Source organism: Sinohyriopsis cumingii, chromosome 11 (assembly GCF_028554795.1).
Source record: "Sinohyriopsis cumingii isolate HCF-2022 chromosome 11, ASM2855479v2, whole genome shotgun sequence".
Lineage (NCBI taxonomy): Eukaryota > Metazoa > Mollusca > Bivalvia > Unionida > Unionidae > Sinohyriopsis > Sinohyriopsis cumingii.
In genome coordinates this window covers 97,512,579-97,534,676 of record NC_142971.1, presented here as the reverse complement: position 1 = coordinate 97,534,676, position 22,098 = coordinate 97,512,579, and the positions used below count along the sequence as shown (strand labels likewise).

Here is a 22,098-nt window from a genome sequence, read left to right as displayed (position 1 = left end):
ATGTAAATTCATTATCATTAAGGCAATTTTCTATATTTTAATTGATATAATGCAGTTATTTTTACAAGTCCATTTTATATATATAGGACTAACATTTTAGGGTAAAGTGACTTCTCTCCCCTGCCAAAATAGGGAAAAGAGAAATAAAGAGAAATTTGAATGTAACAAGGTCTAAATTTAGATGGTCTAGAATGTCATTTTGGCAAATTAATATAATAAATAGAAATAGGCACTGAATTTTTATGAAAATGTTAACAAATTTCTTGGCTTGGTTGTGCAAAATTAATTAGCAATGAAAATAGGTTCCTGTCAAATACATGTGACAGTATTGAGGCAGTTGCCCAATCTGCATACTTTTGTAGGATGAACTAAGATATAAATTTGTTTACCTGTACGTGTCAACCTGCACAGGGTCCCTGAGTGGTCTAAAGTGCTCACTGTTCCGGATCACTGCCATCTCACCTCTGTCTGAGTGGGTTCGAGTCCAAGGCTCGGCTAGCGTGGGTATGTGGGAAAACCTGCCAGAAGCTTCTCGTGGGTCGGTGGTTCTTCCCTGGGTTTTCCAGGGTTCTTCCTCCACCAGTTATACTGGCTGCCATGTATAACCTATCTTGTGCTGAAAAATGGCATTAAACCCTAGAACAACAACAACAAAATCAACATCCACAGAGTAATAATTTGCTTGTGATCGTGCTACCGACTTAATGAATTTCACTCGGTTCTACAATTTCCATGTAATTGTGGTTGCAACCTGAATGTCAAAGATTGAAATATAATTGCAGACATAAATGGTCATGTAATTTAAATTGAAAAAAAAATATTTTTCAAAAAATGAAAACACTTTAAATTGTTCTAATTACTCTTTCAACAGATAAAGATACAAAGTTGATGTGGTGCTAAAAATATTTGCATCCTCAGAGTGCATTAGCCATACCTAATCATGCAATGTTTGCATGCCTAATATTGCAGTCATATGTAAAAGTGTGCAAGTAAAAATACCACAAATTGACAGACATTAAGTTTTTCTGGGCTGAAAAGGAGCTTCCATGATGAGAAGAAACACAGCTTAATGGAAGACAGCAATGTTTTTGACAGTTTGGATAGTAGAGAATCTTTAATAAATGAGTTATTGCAGGATGTATTAAGGATATTGTAATGCTTTCCTTCATCTGATCCACTTGTCCAATCATCTATATGCTTATCACACATCCTTCTTTTGAACAATTAAATGAAATTACACCAAACTTGGAATTTATACTTGCCCATTATAGGGAAATATCTAGTTGGCTTCCATAACTGATGATCACATCATGTGCTGAATTGCTTTACAGTTGGATTCAGTGAAAATTCAATGAATGTGTTATATACAGAACCACAGTATATCTAGGATGTTTCAAACTGTTATGAATTATATACCAAGGCATAGCAATGCAAGAATATTTGATGAATGTATGTAGCAGGGATGGTCCTGGCTTTTAAAAAGCTGTCGCCAAAAAAATCACCAACCTCAATATTTTGTCGCCAATTTTCAAAAAGTGTCGCCAAAAAAAGTAGTGTACATTTTTCCAAGTGTTAATTTAGTCTATTAATGTAACAGGCAATGAAAATTACAAAAGATGGATTAGTTAATACTTTAATTACAACAAGCATTAACAAAATGTTACAAAGTGTTACATGAAGATCCGTCGCGATTTTAGGGCTGCCCACTTGTTGAATGCAGTTTCAAAGTCTAATTTTTCACATCTGTACATGCTGATTCTCATTAAATTCTCGAGAGATGAGATGCAGAGCTTATTTCTGATGTCAGTTTTTATGAGGTTCATCTTACTGAATCCACGTTCACAGTCCTCAGTGCTGGCAGGTGACACCAGTAGTCTCTCAGCAGCCCCCCCCTTTATGGCTAGCTTTACAAAGCTTGTAGCGAATTGCTTCCTAAATCCCAAGAATGATCACTGAATGCTGTATAAATTTTCTCGACAAGAAAAATAGGATCTCCATTCCCACGAATGAAACTTACACGAGTCAACACCTGGCAATATTGGACCGTATATATAAGCGTAAATTCACACCCAATTTAGGGATTCTTTCACTCCTGTATTTTGAGAAATAAATAATTATTATTAATTATGCAAAACTTTTTTTTTTTTTTTTCTATTTCTTGTTGCGGAGTTTAAGTCTCTGCAGTCGTAACACAGGACTGATGGCAAAAGGAAAAGATCAATGAGTAAAATGCTGCACTGGCGACAGATGTAATTGTGATTTGAGATTTTTTCCATTTGCTTTGTATTTATACACAGTAGTCAGTACTTCAAAGGTTATCAGTTTTCTATGAAGGTTCAGCAAAACTATTGTATTGGTATATGTATAAAAAAAAAACAGAAGGATTAGCCATACAATTAATTGTATCTGTTTTATTCGCGTCTTCAGAAGTCGGTCAGTTGTAGGTATAGTGCTGTAGCATGATTGACTGTATCGCAGCATACAGTACTCAGCCCAGATGTCAGCATAAGCAGATTATGATGTAACAATGCACTGTAAAGATAGGGTTGTCAATAAGAACAAAGGATCATTTGTGTAACAGATTGATTCCAATGCATTGCTTAGTCAAGTTAGTGGCTTCCTTTCGTTCTGGCTTTAAATTTATTCAGTCCAAATCCATGATTGTATGTACAAATTAAATAACCAAAAAGTATGTCGCCAAAAAAATCACCAGGTGGGATATTTTTGTCGCCAATAAGGAAAAAAATCGCAATTTGCGACATTGGCGAAGCCCAGGACGATCCCTGATGTAGTTAGAAGTTGGTTGGGGTGGAATAAACCATATTTTAGTTAATTATATCTGAACAAGTTGGGTAAGATTTTGTGTTATATTGAAGTGCATTATGAGGCATTCATATGTAGATTTTGATCAAGCAATTTATATCTTTTTCTGAGACGTCAATTAATATTTTCAACAGATATTTGAGAAAAAGTGCTTTAGTATGTATCTGCTAACCTGACGAATGTTTATTGTATCTGTCTACAGCCTGTCATGACATAGATCAGTGGCCACCGCCTATACCAGGGGAGACCCTCAGTTTGCCCATATTTGGAGAAGTTATACAGGTAAGTCACATTAAAATGTATGTTGACTTCACATGCAAATACAGTCCATGTTACTGCAAAAAAAATATACAGCACATCAAACAATGAATAAATAACTTTTTATACATCTAAATAACACAGTAAATAATGTCATTCTCTATGATCAGATATATCTTGTGTAAATATGTGAATCATGAAATTATTTGGCATTTATAGTATCAGAAATAAACTACAATCTGTTTTAGCTCTATTGTCATTTATCCGATGAACTTAAACAGTGGACCTGTATCTGTTGTCCATCTGTCTTTCCTTTGGCGTGTTTGTCTGTTGTCCATCTGTCATCCCTTAGGAGTTATTATTGTCTGTTGTTCATCTGTCATCCCTTAGAAGTTGTTAGTTATTATTGCCTGTTGTCCATCTGTCATCCCTTAGGAGTTATTATTATCTATTGTCCATCTGTCATCCCTTAGGAGTTATTATTGTCTGTTGTCCATCTGTCATCCCTTAGGAGTTATTATTGTATGTTGTCCATCTGTCATCCCTTAGAAGTTGTTAGTTATTATTGTCTGTTGTCCATCTGTCATCCCTTAGGAGTTATTATTGTCTGTTGTCCATCTGTCTTCACTTAGTAGTTGTTGGTTATTATTGTCTGTTTTCCATCTGTCATCCCTTATAAGTTGTTAGTTATTATTGTCTGTTGTCCATCTGTCATCCCTTAGGAGTTATTATTGTCTGTTGTCAATCTGTCATTCCTTATTGTCTGTTGTCCATCTGTCATCCCTTATGAGATGTTTTTTTATTAGCAATCCTCATAAACTGCTCATGAAAGTCATGAATCTTAGTTCACATCTGGTTTTCAGTGAAAGGCTTCTTATGACATAATTCTAAACAAAAATGATGCCAATCTGACAGTTGTTATGGCTACCATGTTTTCACAATCTTGTTATTGCTAATCTGAGAATGGATGGTCATATTCACTTAAAGACTTTCTTTGACTTGTAATGGAACCTAAATGAAAATGGTGCCAATCTGAAATCCAACATGGCCACATCAAAGGTCACTTCTTGCTTTATTGTACTTCATTCAACTTAAGAACACAGCAACTTGTACATAGGCAGATGAATTTTAACCAGACTTGTATTTTGTTGTTTTTAAACAAGAAATTAGCAAGCAGTCTGATATTGGTTTCAAGGTCAAATGTATTGACTTGGGGGGTGGAGTGGAGAGGTGAGGGTCTATTTTTTCTTTGATTTCTAACACAAACATGAATAAATGGGTTTCTCTTTCAAATACAATTTCCCTGATCACATTACCATTAGGGATATAAGCCTACCACCATCCAGATTCAGCACTACTGAAAACAAAAATATTGTATACATGAAGTAGTTTTTTGCCATTACCTTCCTTTACCACCACCAGGTGAGTTTTTTTTAAGCTTCACTATTGTACAGGCAACATTGTAAGAAAGATCTCCATAAATCCTTGCCAATATCAGTGTGTATTTTAGCCATCCATTCAAGAATTTTGATTCATTTGTGTGGGATACTCACCAACAGATGCAGTTTAGAATTTGCTTATCACCTTAATATTAATTCTGTGAAATCAAAGTACCCTGATATATATTTTTAAAAACTGCCTTCCCAGGATTCCATGTATGTTTTAATGGAACAGCCCTAATGGTGGTATATATTATTATCGATTGTTTTGTTTTTCTCTAATATTTTCATGAATTTGTCACTTTCTCAGACTTAGACCACATGGTACAACATGTTATCATTGTGATTTGAGCGGCAACCATTAGCAGCATTTGAACCTGTCTCTATGGATTTCGTACGTACAATCGTGATGAAGAGTGTACCAAAGTCATGTGAACTTGATCAAATTCCAACATCACTGCTGCTTGAGTGCTTAGATCCAGTATTGCCTTCACTAACTGATGTTATTAATACCTCTCTCTCATCTGGGGAAGTCCCATCATTTTTCAAAACTACCATTGTAAAGCCTCTGCTGAAGAAACCAACACAAGACCATAACGATGTAAAGAGCTACCGCCCAGTTTCTAATCTCCCATTCATATCAAACATTTTAGAAAAGGCTGTTATATCCCACCTTGTTATCTCATCTAAATTCAAACAGTCTTTTTAGCAATGTACAATCTGCATATCGCCCTTGCCACAGTACTGAAACTACTCTTCTAAAAGTAGTTAATAATATTCTCTCTGCGTTGAATAGCGGAAAGATTACAGTCCTCACCCTCCTTGATTTGTCTGCAGCATTTGACACAATAGACCATGATATATTACTTCACCATCTCCAGCATGTATTTGGCATTCATGATACAGCCTTACTGTGGTTCAAGTCCTACTTGGTCAACAGGACACAAATTGTATCTGCAAATGGAATACACTCCAGCCCAGTTGATCTATGTTGTGGTGTTCCACAGGGGTCTGTTCTTGGACCTGTTCTCTTCATTCTGTACACTCAGTCGCTATCAAGTGTCATAGATCATTATCCAATGTCTCACCAATTGTACGCCAACATTAAATAAACACAATCAGTATGAAACATAGGTGTTACTCTGGACAGTACTCTCACATTGCACCAACATGTCATGAACATATGCAAGGCTGCATATCTTGAGCTGAGACACATCAGCTCAGTACGCAAATATCTTTCAGTTGATGCCACTAAAACACTTGTGTGTTCATTAGTACTTTCAAGACTGGACTATTGTAACTCAATTCTGTCTGGTTCATCTCAATATCTACTCCAGAAACTTCAAAAAGTTCAAAACAAAACTGTTCGGATCATACTTAGAGTACCACGATCAGAGCACACCTCCCCACTACTCTGTACCCTACACTGGCTATCCATTCAATCCAGAATCAAACACAAAATTTATTTTCTGTGCTACGTTTCACTGTCGGACTCGCGTCCAACATATCTATCCGACCTCACCCATGTGTACACACCAGCAAGATACTTACGCTCCTCTTCTGACAATCGTATACTCATTATTCCCACTATGAAAACAAAGTCATATGGACAGTGTTCTTTTGCATACCAGGGCCCAGCAATGTGGAGTGAATTGCCCACTGAACTTAGACACAAAGACACAGTGATCACATTCAAGAGGGCTCTCAAAGCTCACTTATTTTGACTGCAAGAACAAACTTAAAGACCTAATAATGTTTCCTACCTGAAATATTCTCAGCATGTTTTTTATTTTTTAATGTTTTTCTAATTTCGTGGTGTTTGTTTTTAATAATATTATATGCTTTTTATCTTATAGGTGTTGTCTAATGTTGTAAAGCGCTTAGAGCTTCTAAAGATTTGGCTGTATACAAAGTCCTCATTATCATTATTTACATTTTTGTACACACTGCCTATTGTTCAGTCATTCAGTAATGTGTTGTCAATTTATTAACATGTATCGTTAATTTGTACATTTTTTTGTTTTGATATTTGTTCTTTTAGTGATGACAAAGTGTGATAAATGCAGGTCCGAGTCAGGGAAGACATGCATGAGTCATGCCTAATGCATGCACAAAATATACTTAGTACTATGCAGTGTGTTTCACATATGGTCCGAGAGTGTGTGGACTGTGATTTTGCAGAAGTTGACCAAAAGCAAAGAAAAGATTTAGACCATGACGCAGTTATTAAATTCCAAATAATTTTTGTCCCATAATTCTACTTTTATTCCAAGAGGTAATTATGATACAGTGGGGTAGAGTAACCCCATTTCTAGGCAGCCCAGGAGGCACAAATTCCCAGAATGCCCAGTCATGGCCTTCGGAAATGTAAGTCAGGGTATTTGGAATTTTCTTAGTGGATCTAAGAGATCCATCCATGCTGTACTGCCAACCAGAGCTATCCACAACCATCCAGGTAGTTGAGCTGTCTATCCAGCTGACCGTCGAGCCAGTCCAGCTATTTCAATCTGGGAATCTTGCTATAAGATCCATTCATCTTATCAGGCCTATGGCTTCATCTCTCTACAATTACAGTGATCTTAATGATAGATTGGTTTGTCTACCATACCACATAGAATTGTGGGGATCTTAGTGATAGGTCTGTCCATCTCACCAGGCATACAGCTACTTTTGCCTGTTTTGGCGGGCATTCATGAGAAATCCATCCATCCAACCATAATCATGTTAGAGTTGGTACATAGCCAGCTGGACCACCTTCCACATGGCCAGTCTTCCAGCAAATGAGTCACCCAAGCCAGTCCAACAAATTATGCCTGTGAAGCTGGCAGGATTGATGTACATAGCTTGAGTTGTACAGAGATGATATTATTGCATCATCTGTGACACTGGGTTTGGCCTGTCTCAATAGGATTCTACAAACATTGAGTGTGAAGACAATCCTCCCTTACTCAGATCCAACTGTTTAGCAGACTTAGTTAAGGCTATCATCAAAGAGATATACCAGCTGTTGCTGGTTTCTGAATGCCCTTTGAACATGCATGATTAAAAATGCCGAGTATTGGTAGATATCATTGATGAAGAAACCACGACCTTTTGTCTGCTTTCCATCAGGAAAGATCAGAGAGATTAATTATTGCTGTCTGCGTGAATTTATAATTTGGAAATGCTGTGGCATTTTTGCTGAAAGCCAAGTACCAGTGTTGTTTTCCTCGCACTTATTCAAGATGCACTCTTATGCATTCCATAACGACCTCCCAGCTTTGGACAAGAATTTAGTGATGTTCACATATTGGCCCCTCTCTTCCTCAGAGTAGATAATAATGTGTTCCACTCCACATTGAAGTTGCTTTGGAATGTTATCACCATGCCTTCAGTGTTAGACATAGCCTCATCAATGTTTTTCTGACCTGCATAGAAACTATCCAAGGGAGGCAACAACACAAATTGATTAGTTTATATTCTCCAGTAGGAGATGAGGTAGAAGAGAAGAGATTGTACAAAAACCAGACTCTTTTTGTTTTATTTAAGGCTTTTTCTTATTTAAAAGGCCAATGGCAAGTCACAGCCACCTCAAACCGCGACATTTTTTCACCAAAGTTCAAGATACAGAAGGTGAGTTCATGTCATCTCTCCATCAGAAGGTATGAGTATGCCATCAGTCTATATTTGATCAGTGCATACTTTCATTTCCCCATACACTAGGCATCACAAAAATTTCTTTTTGTTTTGGTTACTAAAATAAAATTTACCAGTTTAAAATTCTTCCATTTGGTGTCAGCCTCTAAGTCTTTACCAAAATCATGGATTACTTCATCTTCAGCAATGACATCCTACAGAAACATCTGATAAGTTCTTTACTTTTCAAAGGCAGTTATGATCTTATATCTCTTTTGAATCATCTAGGTTTTTTATGTACTGGGAACCCATCCCACTGTTTTGTCCACCTGGATATGGAATTTCTCAGTCACTGTAATCTTGTCCACCTTATGTTCTAGTCAGTCCATTTCCAATGGTATCAGGATTTTAGTGAGATAATTCTTGTAACTTGGAATATGCAATTTTTTTCAGCAGATTTTATCTTGCTGGGCTGTCTCTTTATGAGCGTCTTTGCAAATGACCCTGTTGGCTTGGTGGCATCCCATGTCTGTTTCACTTGATCAAAGGTCAGGATTACAACCAAGGTTCAATCATTCGTGTGTTAGTGGCATATCCATGGTTCACTCACAACAGAAATTCCCCTGGAAATGACCTGTTACTGGGCTTTGATATGGTCAGTGGCACATGGGTCCAGTGGAGCTGCCTCTTGACATCAAACTTATTGAAATGAGGTAATCATCAAATCTTTTTTGGACAGATTGTGAACATTGGTCTACCCTCCCACAGTCTTTGTACCGAGAGTTATTCAGCAGTTAAGGCATCAGAAATGCAAGCTAATTCTAACAGTTTCTCTCCAATGGTGACTCCTGGGCAAATGATCTAGCAATAGGTATTCCCAGGAAGGTCCTGGCAAAGCTGAATCTTCTCAAACAACTGATGTCACAGGTACTCCAACCATGCCTAGATTGTCATCTTCTTCATGCCTGTCTTGGCAGTATAGCCTACGAGAGAAAAACAGATTTTAGACCATACGTTTTGAAGTGAATGACAGTAATTAATCTGAGACATCATAGAATCTGTTGGCTGGAATGCAGAGTCAGCATTCTCAAGTTTTTATTTCAGGATATTTAATGCCGCAGAGACAAAACCTGCATCTGCTAGGTCCCATGACTATGAACTAGATGACCACCAAACCAATTAAACCACACAACCACTTTGCTTCACTAGATTTATTGGTGAATTTTGACAGTAAGAAGATTTCAATAATCATCCTCTTAGCCTGATAGAACAGTCACGGATCTCAAAATCATAGGCTGTTTTGCTTTAAATAGGAGAGCACTTATTCCAGTCTCTCTTCCTTAGAAGGGCAACTGTGCTACAGGTAGGATGCTCAGAATTTCCTTCTCATATTAAAAATTCTTCTAACATTACTATGATAAAAAAAAACTATTTAATGGAGAAAGCTAATTTTTCTAATACATCGAAATTTTCCAAGAAAACATAGCCAGTCACATTACTTAAAGACCCTTCCATCAATCCCACTATGTGAGTATCCTCATTGATATTTTGCTCAACTTAATAACTAGCGACACCTAGTGGTTGAAGAGAGGGTAATGGGCAAGAGTTATTGCTCTTTTATGCTATAGACAGAAATGACAAATATGTTTCAGTAGGGGTGGATTTAGGAGGTAGCAGGCTTATATTCCTAATGTTAATGTGTTATAGTATATATTCTTGGAAAAATATAATTTACAAAAAAAATACTTACCCTATTTACTAAGAAAAATTGCTTTTTCTCAAACCAAGTTTGTGGATATATTGGATGTATACATTGAATGATGAGGGTTGATTAGCTTGTCGGGGGGGGGGGGTCATTAAGAAAACATAATTATGGACTAAACCAAATTTAGCATCTGGTATCGGAGATGAGTTTAGTGTTTTTCTATTCATGACATGACATTCAATTTCAAAGACCATAACAAAGCTTTTTTTGTACTGCACACATGACATGAACAAAAAATGTTGTTGCCAGATTTGGTCTGTTGGATTTGTCAAAACTGTCATAGATGTCTTAATTCGTTAGAAATTAAAAGATCAAACATAGAAATAAACTTACTTTTTCCTCAAATTAATTTTGCCTCATAGAATTGGAATCTTGTTTTATCATGTTCTCTCATGTAAAAGTAGAGGTTGAAAGAATTATTTATATTGCCTAATGGGGTTTTCATTGATGGTAGGTTTATTCACATGTAAATTGCAGTATGTCGTAAAATTATGTTTGTACCTACATATATCCATAATAATACATTCTCAAAAAGAATTCATAACATCGTGAACTAAAGAACTGAAAATGAAATATCAACAAGCACATGCACTCAGTTGATATAAAAATGCATATACCATCTCATCTTCAGGTATGTACTGAAAAAACTATGTATACTGTGTTTTCTGAAAATAATAAAATAAAAATGAATAAGAAGTTTGCTAACATGTTTAATAGTTTATTATTAAGTCAGTTATTTTGGCATATGTCTAATTTTGTTGGTCTTTGATGATGCCTCAGGGTAGAAGACTCTAATCACGGTTCACAAGACTGACCATCGACTTGTCATGAGGATCAGTAGCCGTGTGATCTTATATATAGGCATATTGTTTTGGTTTTGTTATATAAGGGAAAATACTCTGGATGATTTCAGCATATTTCAACTTTTGCAGTATTATTCTAATGTTGGTGGTAGTCATGTTGACATTTAATTTATTTTCTGTGTTTCTTTTAAATATGTGTTGCTTTAGTGCTTTTCAACCAGACCTTGTACAAAGTTCTTTTTCTACTTTAAGGGTTATTACATTTATCACATCATTATTTCATTTTAAGCTCTTCTGAACAAATGGTTTGGCAAAGTATTTGTCCAACTCCTGAACCAATGGTAAAGCATGCAGCTGATTTAAAAAATGCCAACAGAAATTAAAAGTAAAGGAAAATTTGTTTAAAAGTTTTCTTAAATATGTTGCTCTCTCAACTGTTATCAAACTTAAAAATAATAAAAACAAGTAATATTAGTATCATTACTTTTTTGGAAAATGTTGAATGTAGCTGACTTTAAAAAAAACAAACATGCAACAGACCATAACATCGCTATTATGTCAGTTCTCAAAGCCACTTGTATTGGTGGCAAATGGTGAAATTTTGCTGACTTGGTTGTTAAAAACAAAACCATGCAACACACCATAACATCACTGTTATGTCAGTTCTCAAAGTCACTTGTATTGGTGACATGGACCTTGCAAGAACTGCTAATACCTTAATCAAAATAAACTAGTTATTGACTGAACATTGAACACTGATTTGCAGTTAAGATTTGTTTTGTATGTACAATTATTTTCACTTTTCTGTTTGGGCATTTTTTGCAGAATCAAGTTTTACTCCAGTAAAGATAAATATTATTTACTTAATGACAGTCAAGCTGCATTAATCTTGCTACTATATATAGAATAATCAGTGTAATAATTTGTCATGAATTGGGCTTTTAAAAAACTGACACTGTTAATTTTAAAGTTCAACTCGGTGGTGGGAAGTGGTTCATGTCATGTTTTTGGGGTTTTCTTTGTAACCAAATTAATAAGAGTACGTTGCGAATTTGCTTAATGTATATTTTATACATATGACTTTTTTTTAAAATGTACACAGAAAGAAAATATTTTTTTTGCTGAAACTTATAAGAAAACTGAATGCTTTTAAAGTATCAGTTCTGTATAAAATCTAAGCAAAAGAATTTTTTAAAAGTCTCAGTCAATGTTCTACAATTAGTTGATGTTACTGCTTCAATAACAAACCAGCATTTGTTTGGTCCTCCAAGATTGGCATTTAGCAGTGACTTCAATAACACCTGCACCCTTAATCAAAGCAAGCTGACTACTTTCTTCAGTAAAAACAAATCACCATTAATCAAAGTAAGTCAGCACCAAGCTGAAATAAAAGCAATGGAATCTGATCAATTGTTGCATTTTCCAAAGCGATTGGAATACTTTATTGTGCCATGAAAGTTTCCTTTTTGCAGGGAAAAAAGTGTATGTTTACAATTGCTACAAACTGCAGCATAAAACATGAATTTAACTTTTTAATCTTTTGAAACTATAGATATCTTTCTGTCAGGTTAATTAAATGTGGGACATGTTGCAAAGATGGTTGATAAACTTTTTAAAATTTGTTCACATTTTTTCATTTCTCATGAATAGCCTCATCCCCGTGGTAGCCTCAGCAAGATATAGCTGTCTCTAGCTGACCAAAATGTAGACCAGTTTGAGTGCATTTAGCATGTAAACAACTATACAGGCAGGTGCTACTGGCAACAATGAATACTGTAGTGAATTTCTAAGTGACCCATATTTGTTTACAATGAGATATAGATCCAATGAGGACTGGATATTTTTAATATTTGTGTTATTTGTGTTTTTTAATGGGATGTGAACGATATATGAATTTTTTTACACATGATCCATACTCATATTGATGGACTTCTCATGTACAGCACATCACACATTATGATTCTATATACATGTACAGCACATCACATTATAATTCTATATACATTTACAGCACATCACACATTATGATTCTGTATACATGTACATGTACTGCACATCACACATTATGATTCTATAAACATGTACAGCACATCACACATTATGATTCTATATACATTTACAGCACATCACACATTATGATTCTATATACATGTACATGTACTGCACATCACACATGATTCTATATACATGTACAGCACATCACGCATTATGATTCTGTACACATGTACATGTACAGCACATCACATTATGATTCTATATACATATACATGTACAGCACATCACACATTATGATTATATGTACATGTACAGCACATCACACATTATGATTATATATACATTTTCAGCACATCACACATTATGATTCTTTATACATGTACATGTATAGCACATCACACATGATTCTATATACATGTACAGCACACCACATGTTATGATTATATATACATGTACATGTACAGCACATCACACGTTATGATTCTATATACATGTACATGTACAACACATCACACGTTATGATTTTATATACATGTACATGTACAGCACATCACACGTTATGATTCTGTATACATGTACATGTACAGCACATCACACATTATGATTCTATATACATGTACATGTTCAGCACATCACACGTTATGATTCTATATACATGTACATGTACAGCACATCACACATTATGATTCTATGTACATGTACAGCACATCACACATTACGATTCTGTTACACAATTGTAAGTTGTCAATATATCAGTGTATTTCAGACTAGCTTTGTCTTCATTTAGTCAAAAGTTCCAGTCTTTATTTTCTCTCATTGTAAATCCTACTCATTGATAACAGGTCACCTTTTACAAATTTCATCCTATACTTATCTCAACATCTGCTTAAGTTGATAAATTTACCTTGGTCCTGAGGATGTTGTGATAAACAATTAGTACTGTAGTATGAAAATAGTAAAACATTTATAAAATTGGCAACAAAATATTGTGGTTGGCAAATTTTGGGGTGAGAATTAGTTTTTAACCCAGCAACATCACTGCTAACAATAATCAATACAAAACGCAAGAATTGTACAAGGTCTGATAGGTTTTCTTGCTTCAGTTTTCTATTATTGTCATTTTGTTTGCTGATTAGGTTAGAATACCCACACGATCAGACAAATTAGTAGGCCAGCCAGTGAGTAAAGTAGAAGATCAGGTGAGTGATGAAAGCTGGCAAAGGATCTGGATAATTTGTAGCTTGCAAGGCAGTAAGTGAGAATAAGGTATGACTTATTTCATGGGTCAACTTGTCCATCTGCTACTCAAACATAACTTTGCCCATTTCAAACAACTTTGGACATTTTGATAATATGACCATTCACATTTGTACAAATGATGCCACCAAATATAACTATGGTTACTAAAACTGTAAAACCTTCTCTACAACTTCTCAAAACAACTTGACTAATTTATATAGCCACCAGTTCTAAGAAGAAAAACAAAAAACGTATTGATAGAAAATGGATGTCCCATCACAGTATCTGAAACATGAACTAAACACAAAACTTAATCAGGGTGGGATGGACAGGTGGACAAGTGTGACACTTAAAACTGTCATGGTAGAGCATACAAGATACTGTTAAAGAAAATATCTCCAAAACTGCTTGGCCATTTTAAAACAGATCTGGCAGTGAGAATACAAGTTGAAAGACCTTTAAAGTATTTGTGCCTGCATTGCCTTCTAGCTTGCACTGCTGCTTAAAAATGAATATTTCAACAACTTATCCAAAATTATTTGACTAATTTAACCAACTTTAACAGTATTTTAGCTTGAAGAACTTTAAAATTTCTGAAAATAATACTTCTTCACTGTCAAATATTGCAAGAGTTTCAAAAAGCTTTCAGTATTCCTTTGTTCTGCAAAAAGCTTTCAATTTATCCTTGTTTTACAAAGCTTTTAATTTATCCTTATTCTCCAAAAGCTTTCACTTTGCCCTTGTTATGCAAAAGCTTTCAATTTACCCTTGGTATGCAAAAGCTTTCAATTTACCCTTTTTGTGCAAAAGCTTTCAATTAACCCTTATTATGCAAAAGCTTTCAATTTACCCTTGTTGACTGAATAGCTTTCAGTTTCGCCAAAATATTTGACCAGTTTAAGCAATTACAAGAAGCTTTCAATTTACCCTTGTTCTACAAAAAAGGTTGACCAATTTAAGCCAGATTTGTCAATCTGGAATCAGTCATTGAGTTAGTATGAATTAAAATCTTTGAGGCAACTTTGATAGGGACCATCTTTCAAATCAGATTATCTGTCATTTTCAATACAGTGGTCTCCTTAATATAAGGCCACACTAATGCAGCAAGAAAGTGGCCTTGGAAGGTACCTGTAAGTGGTTTTTGTAGAGGGGGTCACACAGATAAAGTAAGAAAGGTTTATATGTTCAATATTTTCATTTAAAAAAAACACATTCATGCTATAAAAACAATGTGATAAAACTTATATAAACATTGTTGAAAATAATTATAAATAATTATTAATCATGGTACAATACCATTTAAACCCTTGTCAATATAACCAGGGTACAGACGTCTGGTTGTATCATTCTCCATCCCAATGCTAATATAAATACCAGTACTGCCTTCATCCAGATGACAATATCATAGCCATCTCTCTCCGTTCCATTTTCCCACTGTTGCAGAATGTATGATTGGCCAAGTTTATTTGAATTCTTCTGATGCCAGATTTCTCAGCAGCACTCACACATGATTCTTTTCACTAGTCAAATTGCTAATTTGTTATTCCTGAACTGGATGGCACTTGTAACAACTTATTTATTATGTGGCAACTATACCACTGTCAAACTAATTTGTAGCAATTGCACAGGTATGCCGTGCTTTTTACAAAGGAAATGACTTTGTCATGTGATCAACTGGTTATAGTCTTTTACCATTTCAAATACTTATTGTAATCTAAGAGATAGAAACCAAAATGACTAATTTACCATTTCTACTTTATTGCAACAGATGTCACAAAGACTTCAGCGCACACCATACCATACTTCTCATTTGTTAGCTTTTGTCATTGTGATAATTATCAGTGATAACAACAGCCTATAAGCAATAAGATTAGATATGATCAAATGATGTGTATTTTATTAGTGTGTTGCTTTAATCGTAGAAGATTCCTCCTATTCATTTATATTGCCACATGTAACAAGGTGTTCTTGTTTGAATCAAATGATGTGTATTTTACTAGTGTGGCACTTTAATCATAGAGGATTCCTCCTATTCCTATATATTGCCACATGTAGCAAGGTGTTCTTGTTTGATCTCTCATCATCAATATAGCATGACTGTGAATGTGTTAAAAAAAGAGAATTAAGGTGACTGTCACCTTGTCTGCTTGTTGTTCTTAAATGCTCATCCAGGTATGTACATGGACCCTAAAGGGCCTCTCAGTTTGTCATGTTAATAGTCAACATAATGCACCATAAGATTGATCATAAGGAATTAAACAAATTTGATAGTATTACTCTCAGTGAGACTTGGTTAGATAAACCAATTCTAACAGAAAATATTTTAGTACTGATATTTAGTCCATAAAAATCAGAAAATGGGGTGTGGTAGCTATTTAATTAAAAACCAAAATTCTCTTTATTGAAAAGGAACAATTTATTCATACCAAACCTTGAAGCCCTTTGTGCTGAGATAATTCTTGACAGAAGAAAGTTTTTAATTGGAATTTTATATGTACACCCAAGTTTCAATGATTTGACTTTAGTAAAGTTTTTAAGTGAACAAGCAAAGCATTGTTGTCAGATATCTTGAGGGATGATATGTAGTAGATTTAGAAATATTACAAATATGAATGTATTTAATTTACATCATTTGATCAGTAAACCCACAAGAATTATAAATGCCAGCTCCACAAGGATCAAGTTAATATTTATGAGTGGCATTTTTAATTATTATGAAAAAGGGGTCTTAGAATTATTTTTTTTGGTGTGATCATAAATTGGGAATTGCACAGAGACTTGTATAGAGCTAATTGAGAATTGTACAGAACCTTTTGTGTGAGCTGAAAGGGAATTGTAGAGACCTGTATAGAGTTAATTGGAAATTGTAAAGAGACTCGTATAGAGCTGATTGGGAATTGTACAGAGACTTGTATAGAACTGATTGTAAATTTTAGAGATTGTTGTATAAAGCTAATTGGGAATTGTATAGAGCTGATTGGGAATTGTATAGGGACTTGTTGTATAGAGCTAATTGGGAGTTGTACAGAGACTTTTGTGAAGACATGTATTGGGATTGTACAAAGACTTTTATAGAGCTGATTGTATTGTACAAAGACTTTTGTAGAGATGATCGTACTGTACAAAGACTTTTATACAGCTGATTGTACTGTACAAAGACTTTTATAGAGCTGATTGTATTGTACAAAGACTTTTATAGAGATGATTGTACTGTACAAAGACTTTTATAGAGCTGATTGTATTGTACAAAGACTTTTATAGAGCTGATTGTACTGTACAAAGACTTTTATAGAGATGATTGTAAATTGTACAGAGACTAGGTAATCAAAAAGAGACTTGTATGGAACTCCTCGGGAATTTATAGAGACTTTTTGTATAGAGCTGATTGGGAATTTACAAAGACTTGTGGTATAGAGCTGACTGGGTATTGTGTAGAGACTTGTATAGCTGCTGATTGCGAGTTTTGTGATCGTTCAATAGACAAAATTCCTTGCAATATATTAGAAGCAGTCCATTCTGCTATTCATAATAAAATAATAAGAATTGGTTTAATAGATCCTCCCTATTAGCACACAACAGCCATGGAAATGAATTTACTGCTTGGCTTAAACCTCTTACTGACATTGGCCTTAATTCAGATTAGAATAAATGACATAGAAGATGCTCTTTCAAATCTCAAAGTCAGTAAGATACAGGGTCTTGATAAAATCCACCCAAAGCAGTAAGGTACAGGGTGTTGATAAAATCAACCCAAATCAGTAAGGTACAGGGTCTTGATAAAATCCACCCAAATCAGTAAGGTACATGGTCTTGATAAAATCCACCCAAATCAGTAAGGTACAGGGTCTTGATGAAGTCCACCCAAATCAGTAAGTTACAGGGTCTTGATAAAATCCACCCAAATCAGTAAGGTGCATGGTCTTGATAAAGTCCACCCAAATCAGTAAGGTACAGGGTCTTGATAAAATCCACCCAAATCAGTAAGGTACAGGGTGTTGATAAAGTCCACCCAAAAATCAGTAAGGTACATGGTCTTGATAAAATCCACCCAAATCAGTAAGGTGCAGGGTGTTGATTAAGTCCACCCAAATCAGTAAGGTACGGGGTCTTGATAAAATCCACCCAAAGTTACCAATAGAAGGCACTCACATATTATCCCAATATTTATGAAAGAATCTTCACTAATTCACTCCAGACTTCCTTTTTCAAATAGTTTTGAAAGAGTTTAATGTTATTCCTATTCATAATAAAGGAGAGAAAAAAATATTTCAGATTACTGACCTGTTTTACTTCTAAACTGCATGGGCAAAACATTTGCAAAATGTGTTTTCAAACACTTGTACAATTACATTACAGCTGACGACCTAATTACTTATTTTCAGTTCTGGATTTACCCAAAAAAAGATTTTGCTACCTTACAACTGTGATATGTACAATACTTTTTGCAACACAATCGATGAAGGCAAAGAATTTAAAGTAGCATTTTGTGATATTAGTAAGTTCTTTCACAATGTCTGGAACAATGGTTTTATTTGTAAGCTAAATAAATACATGTATTGGACTTTTGAAATTTTGTGTCAAACAGGATGCAAACAATCGTTATCAAAAGTTGTACTTAAGACCAAGAACATGTCGTGGTTGGTGTGCTCCATGAATCCATTCTTGAACCAGCATTATTTTTAATTGACATTGATGATATTGTCACTAATATTCAGTCCAGTATAAGACTGTCAGCTAATGATACATTGTTGTCAGTTACTGTTGAGGACCCATATATGGCCTCCGGTGTTTCAAATAAATTGATAGACAACACTGTTAACTGCCACACTGCAGACTTTGTAGTAATATGACTGAAAATTTCTTAAAGCTACATTAAAAATCCAAATCACACACACACACACAAATATCTACATCATATACTAACATTTTCAAGGAAACAAAATGGAGAAGACTTTCAATAAAGAATTAAAACATTTACAAAAATGTACCATGGCATGCCTCTTGCAGACTTTGATTTTGTCAAGTGTCCAGCAGCATAGTAATAGACAACCTTTGATGGAACAAACCTCCAAATGCCCTTCAGCAGGATAAATTTATACCAAAGTTAATTTTTACCAACATCTGTTGTAGAGTGGAATCTTATCTCTGCAAATTCAAAACAACATTTCATTTCTCTTATTTAAATCAGATCTATACATGAATCTTGATAAGAAAAAACCGATCTATCAGGGTAAAAGTTCCAATCTGTCAAGGAAAAAAGTCCCAATCTATCAAGAAAAAGATTACCACAATTTATGCACACAAGACTTTAACATTGTTGTAGTTTGTTGAATAACATTTTTTTTCTTCAAAAACCATTTGTCACCAAGCAATATATGTTCATTCAGTGAACTACAAATTTTGAAGCATTTTCTCTTAGACTGTACAAAAACTATTTGTCACCAAGCAATTGATGTTCATTCAGTTAACTACAAATCTCAAAGCATTTTCCATTAATCTGTAGAGAATCTTTTACTCTCAGAAACTAAACAAGAGGAATATTGCCCATATTAGAGATATAACATCATTATTAATGGGTATGCCCATGCAATCAGTTGTGATCAGTGAAGAGATCATCAAGAAAGTCTAGAAGTACATAATTAGAACTAAGAGATTTACATCATCATTACTTATGTGTTCACTTTAAGCTGTTATATATGCAATACTTATTTTGTTATTTTAAATATATACCACCCAAGCTGAACTAAAAGTCTTTTATCTACCCTCTTCCTCCTCCATCAGTGACAACATCATATTTTTATTTTTTATTTTTGATCTGTTGATTTTTCAAGTGTACAGTTGCATGTTTCTGCTGCTTTATTGCAGCATTGAATGTATATTTTTTTAATGCCTCATTAGCATGTTTCAGTGTCTGCAATATTACTCCTTCATTTCTTACATCAGCCACATTGTAAAAGTATGTGTGTGTGATTTGGATTCTTAATGTATCTTTAAAAAATGTTCAGTCATTTTGCTACAATATCTGCAATGTGGCAGTTTATAGTTATTTCTAGCACTGAGGCATCATGCTGCAGACATGTAAGAATCATGTCCCACCCAGTCACTTTATCCTGACACCAGGCCGACCAGTCCTAACACTAACTTCTTAATGCTGAGCACCAAGTGAGGCAGCTGTTAGTACCATTTGTATAGAGTCTTTGGTGACCCGACCAGGGTTCAAACCCATGACCTAGCACATCTGAGGCAGACACTCTAACCACTGGAGTGCTCATATTTATATAAGTAAATATTATTGCTAATGAGGAGAGAGTTTGAAATAAATGTATGCTTGTTGCTAACTCCACTTTCTCTCTTGTTTGATTGTATGAACTTTCCACAATGACTTTTGTAAATAAATACTGTTTAAATCAATAATAGCCAGTAATTATCAAACTGACTAAACCTCAAATACGTGGAACACTAATATATACTGGCTCTGTTAGAGGGTGGCCATCATTGGGGGATACTTTTGAACACAAACTTACTGATTGTAAGGGATTCTGTCCACAAAAAAAGCAGATGGCTGCTGGTCAAGGGGCTGTTTTAAATGGGGACCAATTTAGTTATTGTCTCTTAGGTCACTGCTTGAGCAACCTCATGTTCACCTTGTCCTCCTCTTTTAGTTGTCAAAGTGTTTTTCTTTGTTTCAGTTGCAGTTATTTACTATGTTTTGTAACATGAATGTAAATGCAGGAGACATTACTTCTCAGAATAGTGCTGGTATTAAAACAGAAACTGATACCAGCATAATCAGTTATAACAGACATATGCATGGTTTTGAAACAGAAACTGATACCATCATAATCAGTTATAACAGACATATGCATGGTTTTGAAACAGAAACTGATACCAGCATAATCAGTTATAATGGACATATGCATGGTTTTGAAACAAACTGATACTAGCATTATCAGTTATAACAGACATATGCATGGTTTTAAAACAGAAACTGATACCAGCATAATCAGTTATAACGGACATATGCATGGATTTGAAACAGAAACTGATACCAGCATTATCAGATCAGTTATAATGGACATCAGTGAAAGTTTCATCCAAAATAAGGCTGTCTCCAAGATATACTAAAATAAGGCTGTCTCCAAGACATACTAAAATAAGGCTGTCTCCAAGATACACTAAAATAAGGCTGTCTCATTCTCCACTTTTCTTCTCAATACAGCAGACATTTGATCTTATTGCAGGCAATGACTTGCAGTCAGAATCTTGCTAAATAAAGATAATCTTTTCATTGATTTTTTTCCCCCCCATTTCACTCTGTGCAGAAACTCCCTGGGATCTTTCTTGGATTGGCTGGAATTAATTAGCAAGAAAGGTACAAGATATGGTTAAACTGAATTCATATTTGAATAGACCCAATAGGTGAACTATATAAATGCAACATTTAGTTTGCTCCAAGGCCAATATTAAGAAATAATCAGCCCATACAATTTTGTTGGTAACCCCTTACAGTTTCAAATGGCCTATGGTTTTTAGGTTGATGGTCACTTACAGTTTCATATGGCGCAGTGTTTATCTGTTGGTGACCCCTTACAGGTTCAAATGGCCCATTGTTTGTCTTAATTAATCACTGCTTTATCTTTGAAATAGAGTCATTCTTCTTTTCTGAACTATGGAAAGATGATCATTAATGCATAACATGGACTCCTTTTTCTTAGCTAGGGAGATCCCTGAACTGTTTCTTTTGCTTGAAAACCTGGGTTATTATTTTAATGGTAACTGTTTAAGTTAACTATTTTGTAGAATCATGTGTTCATTTAAATCCTGATTATTTTCTAAGTTTTGTAAATAGTGATCTCTTTGATTCTTCAATTTCCTACTAATATGACTTTTTTTGTGAGTAATAATTTGAAGTGCTTGTGATTGACCTTTAGATTTAATTGACTAGTTCACTGAGCATGTCACATGCTTTGTGTCCGTAATTTTCCCTAAACATTTTATTATTCCATATTCAGGTATGTATGAGGGGAAAACTATTTACATGCATAATGCAAAATAAAAAGTTCTAAGTAAACAAAATTTGAAGCAATAATTATATTTTTATGGACTGATGTATGAAATATTAGAGAGAGATATGGATATATAAATTGTTGTTTGATCTTTT

The 22,098-nt window shown here is 34.7% G+C and overlaps 1 protein-coding gene across 2 annotated transcripts in view; it reads left to right on the top strand.

The window, feature by feature from the left end:
* LOC149789080 (protein DENND6A-like) overlaps positions 1-22,098 on the top strand; it is a 108,633-nt gene that overhangs the window by 31,563 nt on the left and 54,972 nt on the right. Inside the window, exons 7-8 of one of the 2 annotated variants that reach the window (XM_089975262.1) lie at positions 3,026-3,105; positions 13,835-13,897. In XM_089975262.1, coding sequence (XP_089831388.1) covers positions 3,026-3,105; positions 13,835-13,897 — 143 coding nt within the window. The remainder of the gene's footprint in view (positions 1-3,025; positions 3,106-13,834; positions 13,898-22,098) is intronic. The other variant, XM_089975264.1, reaches the window with a different exon arrangement.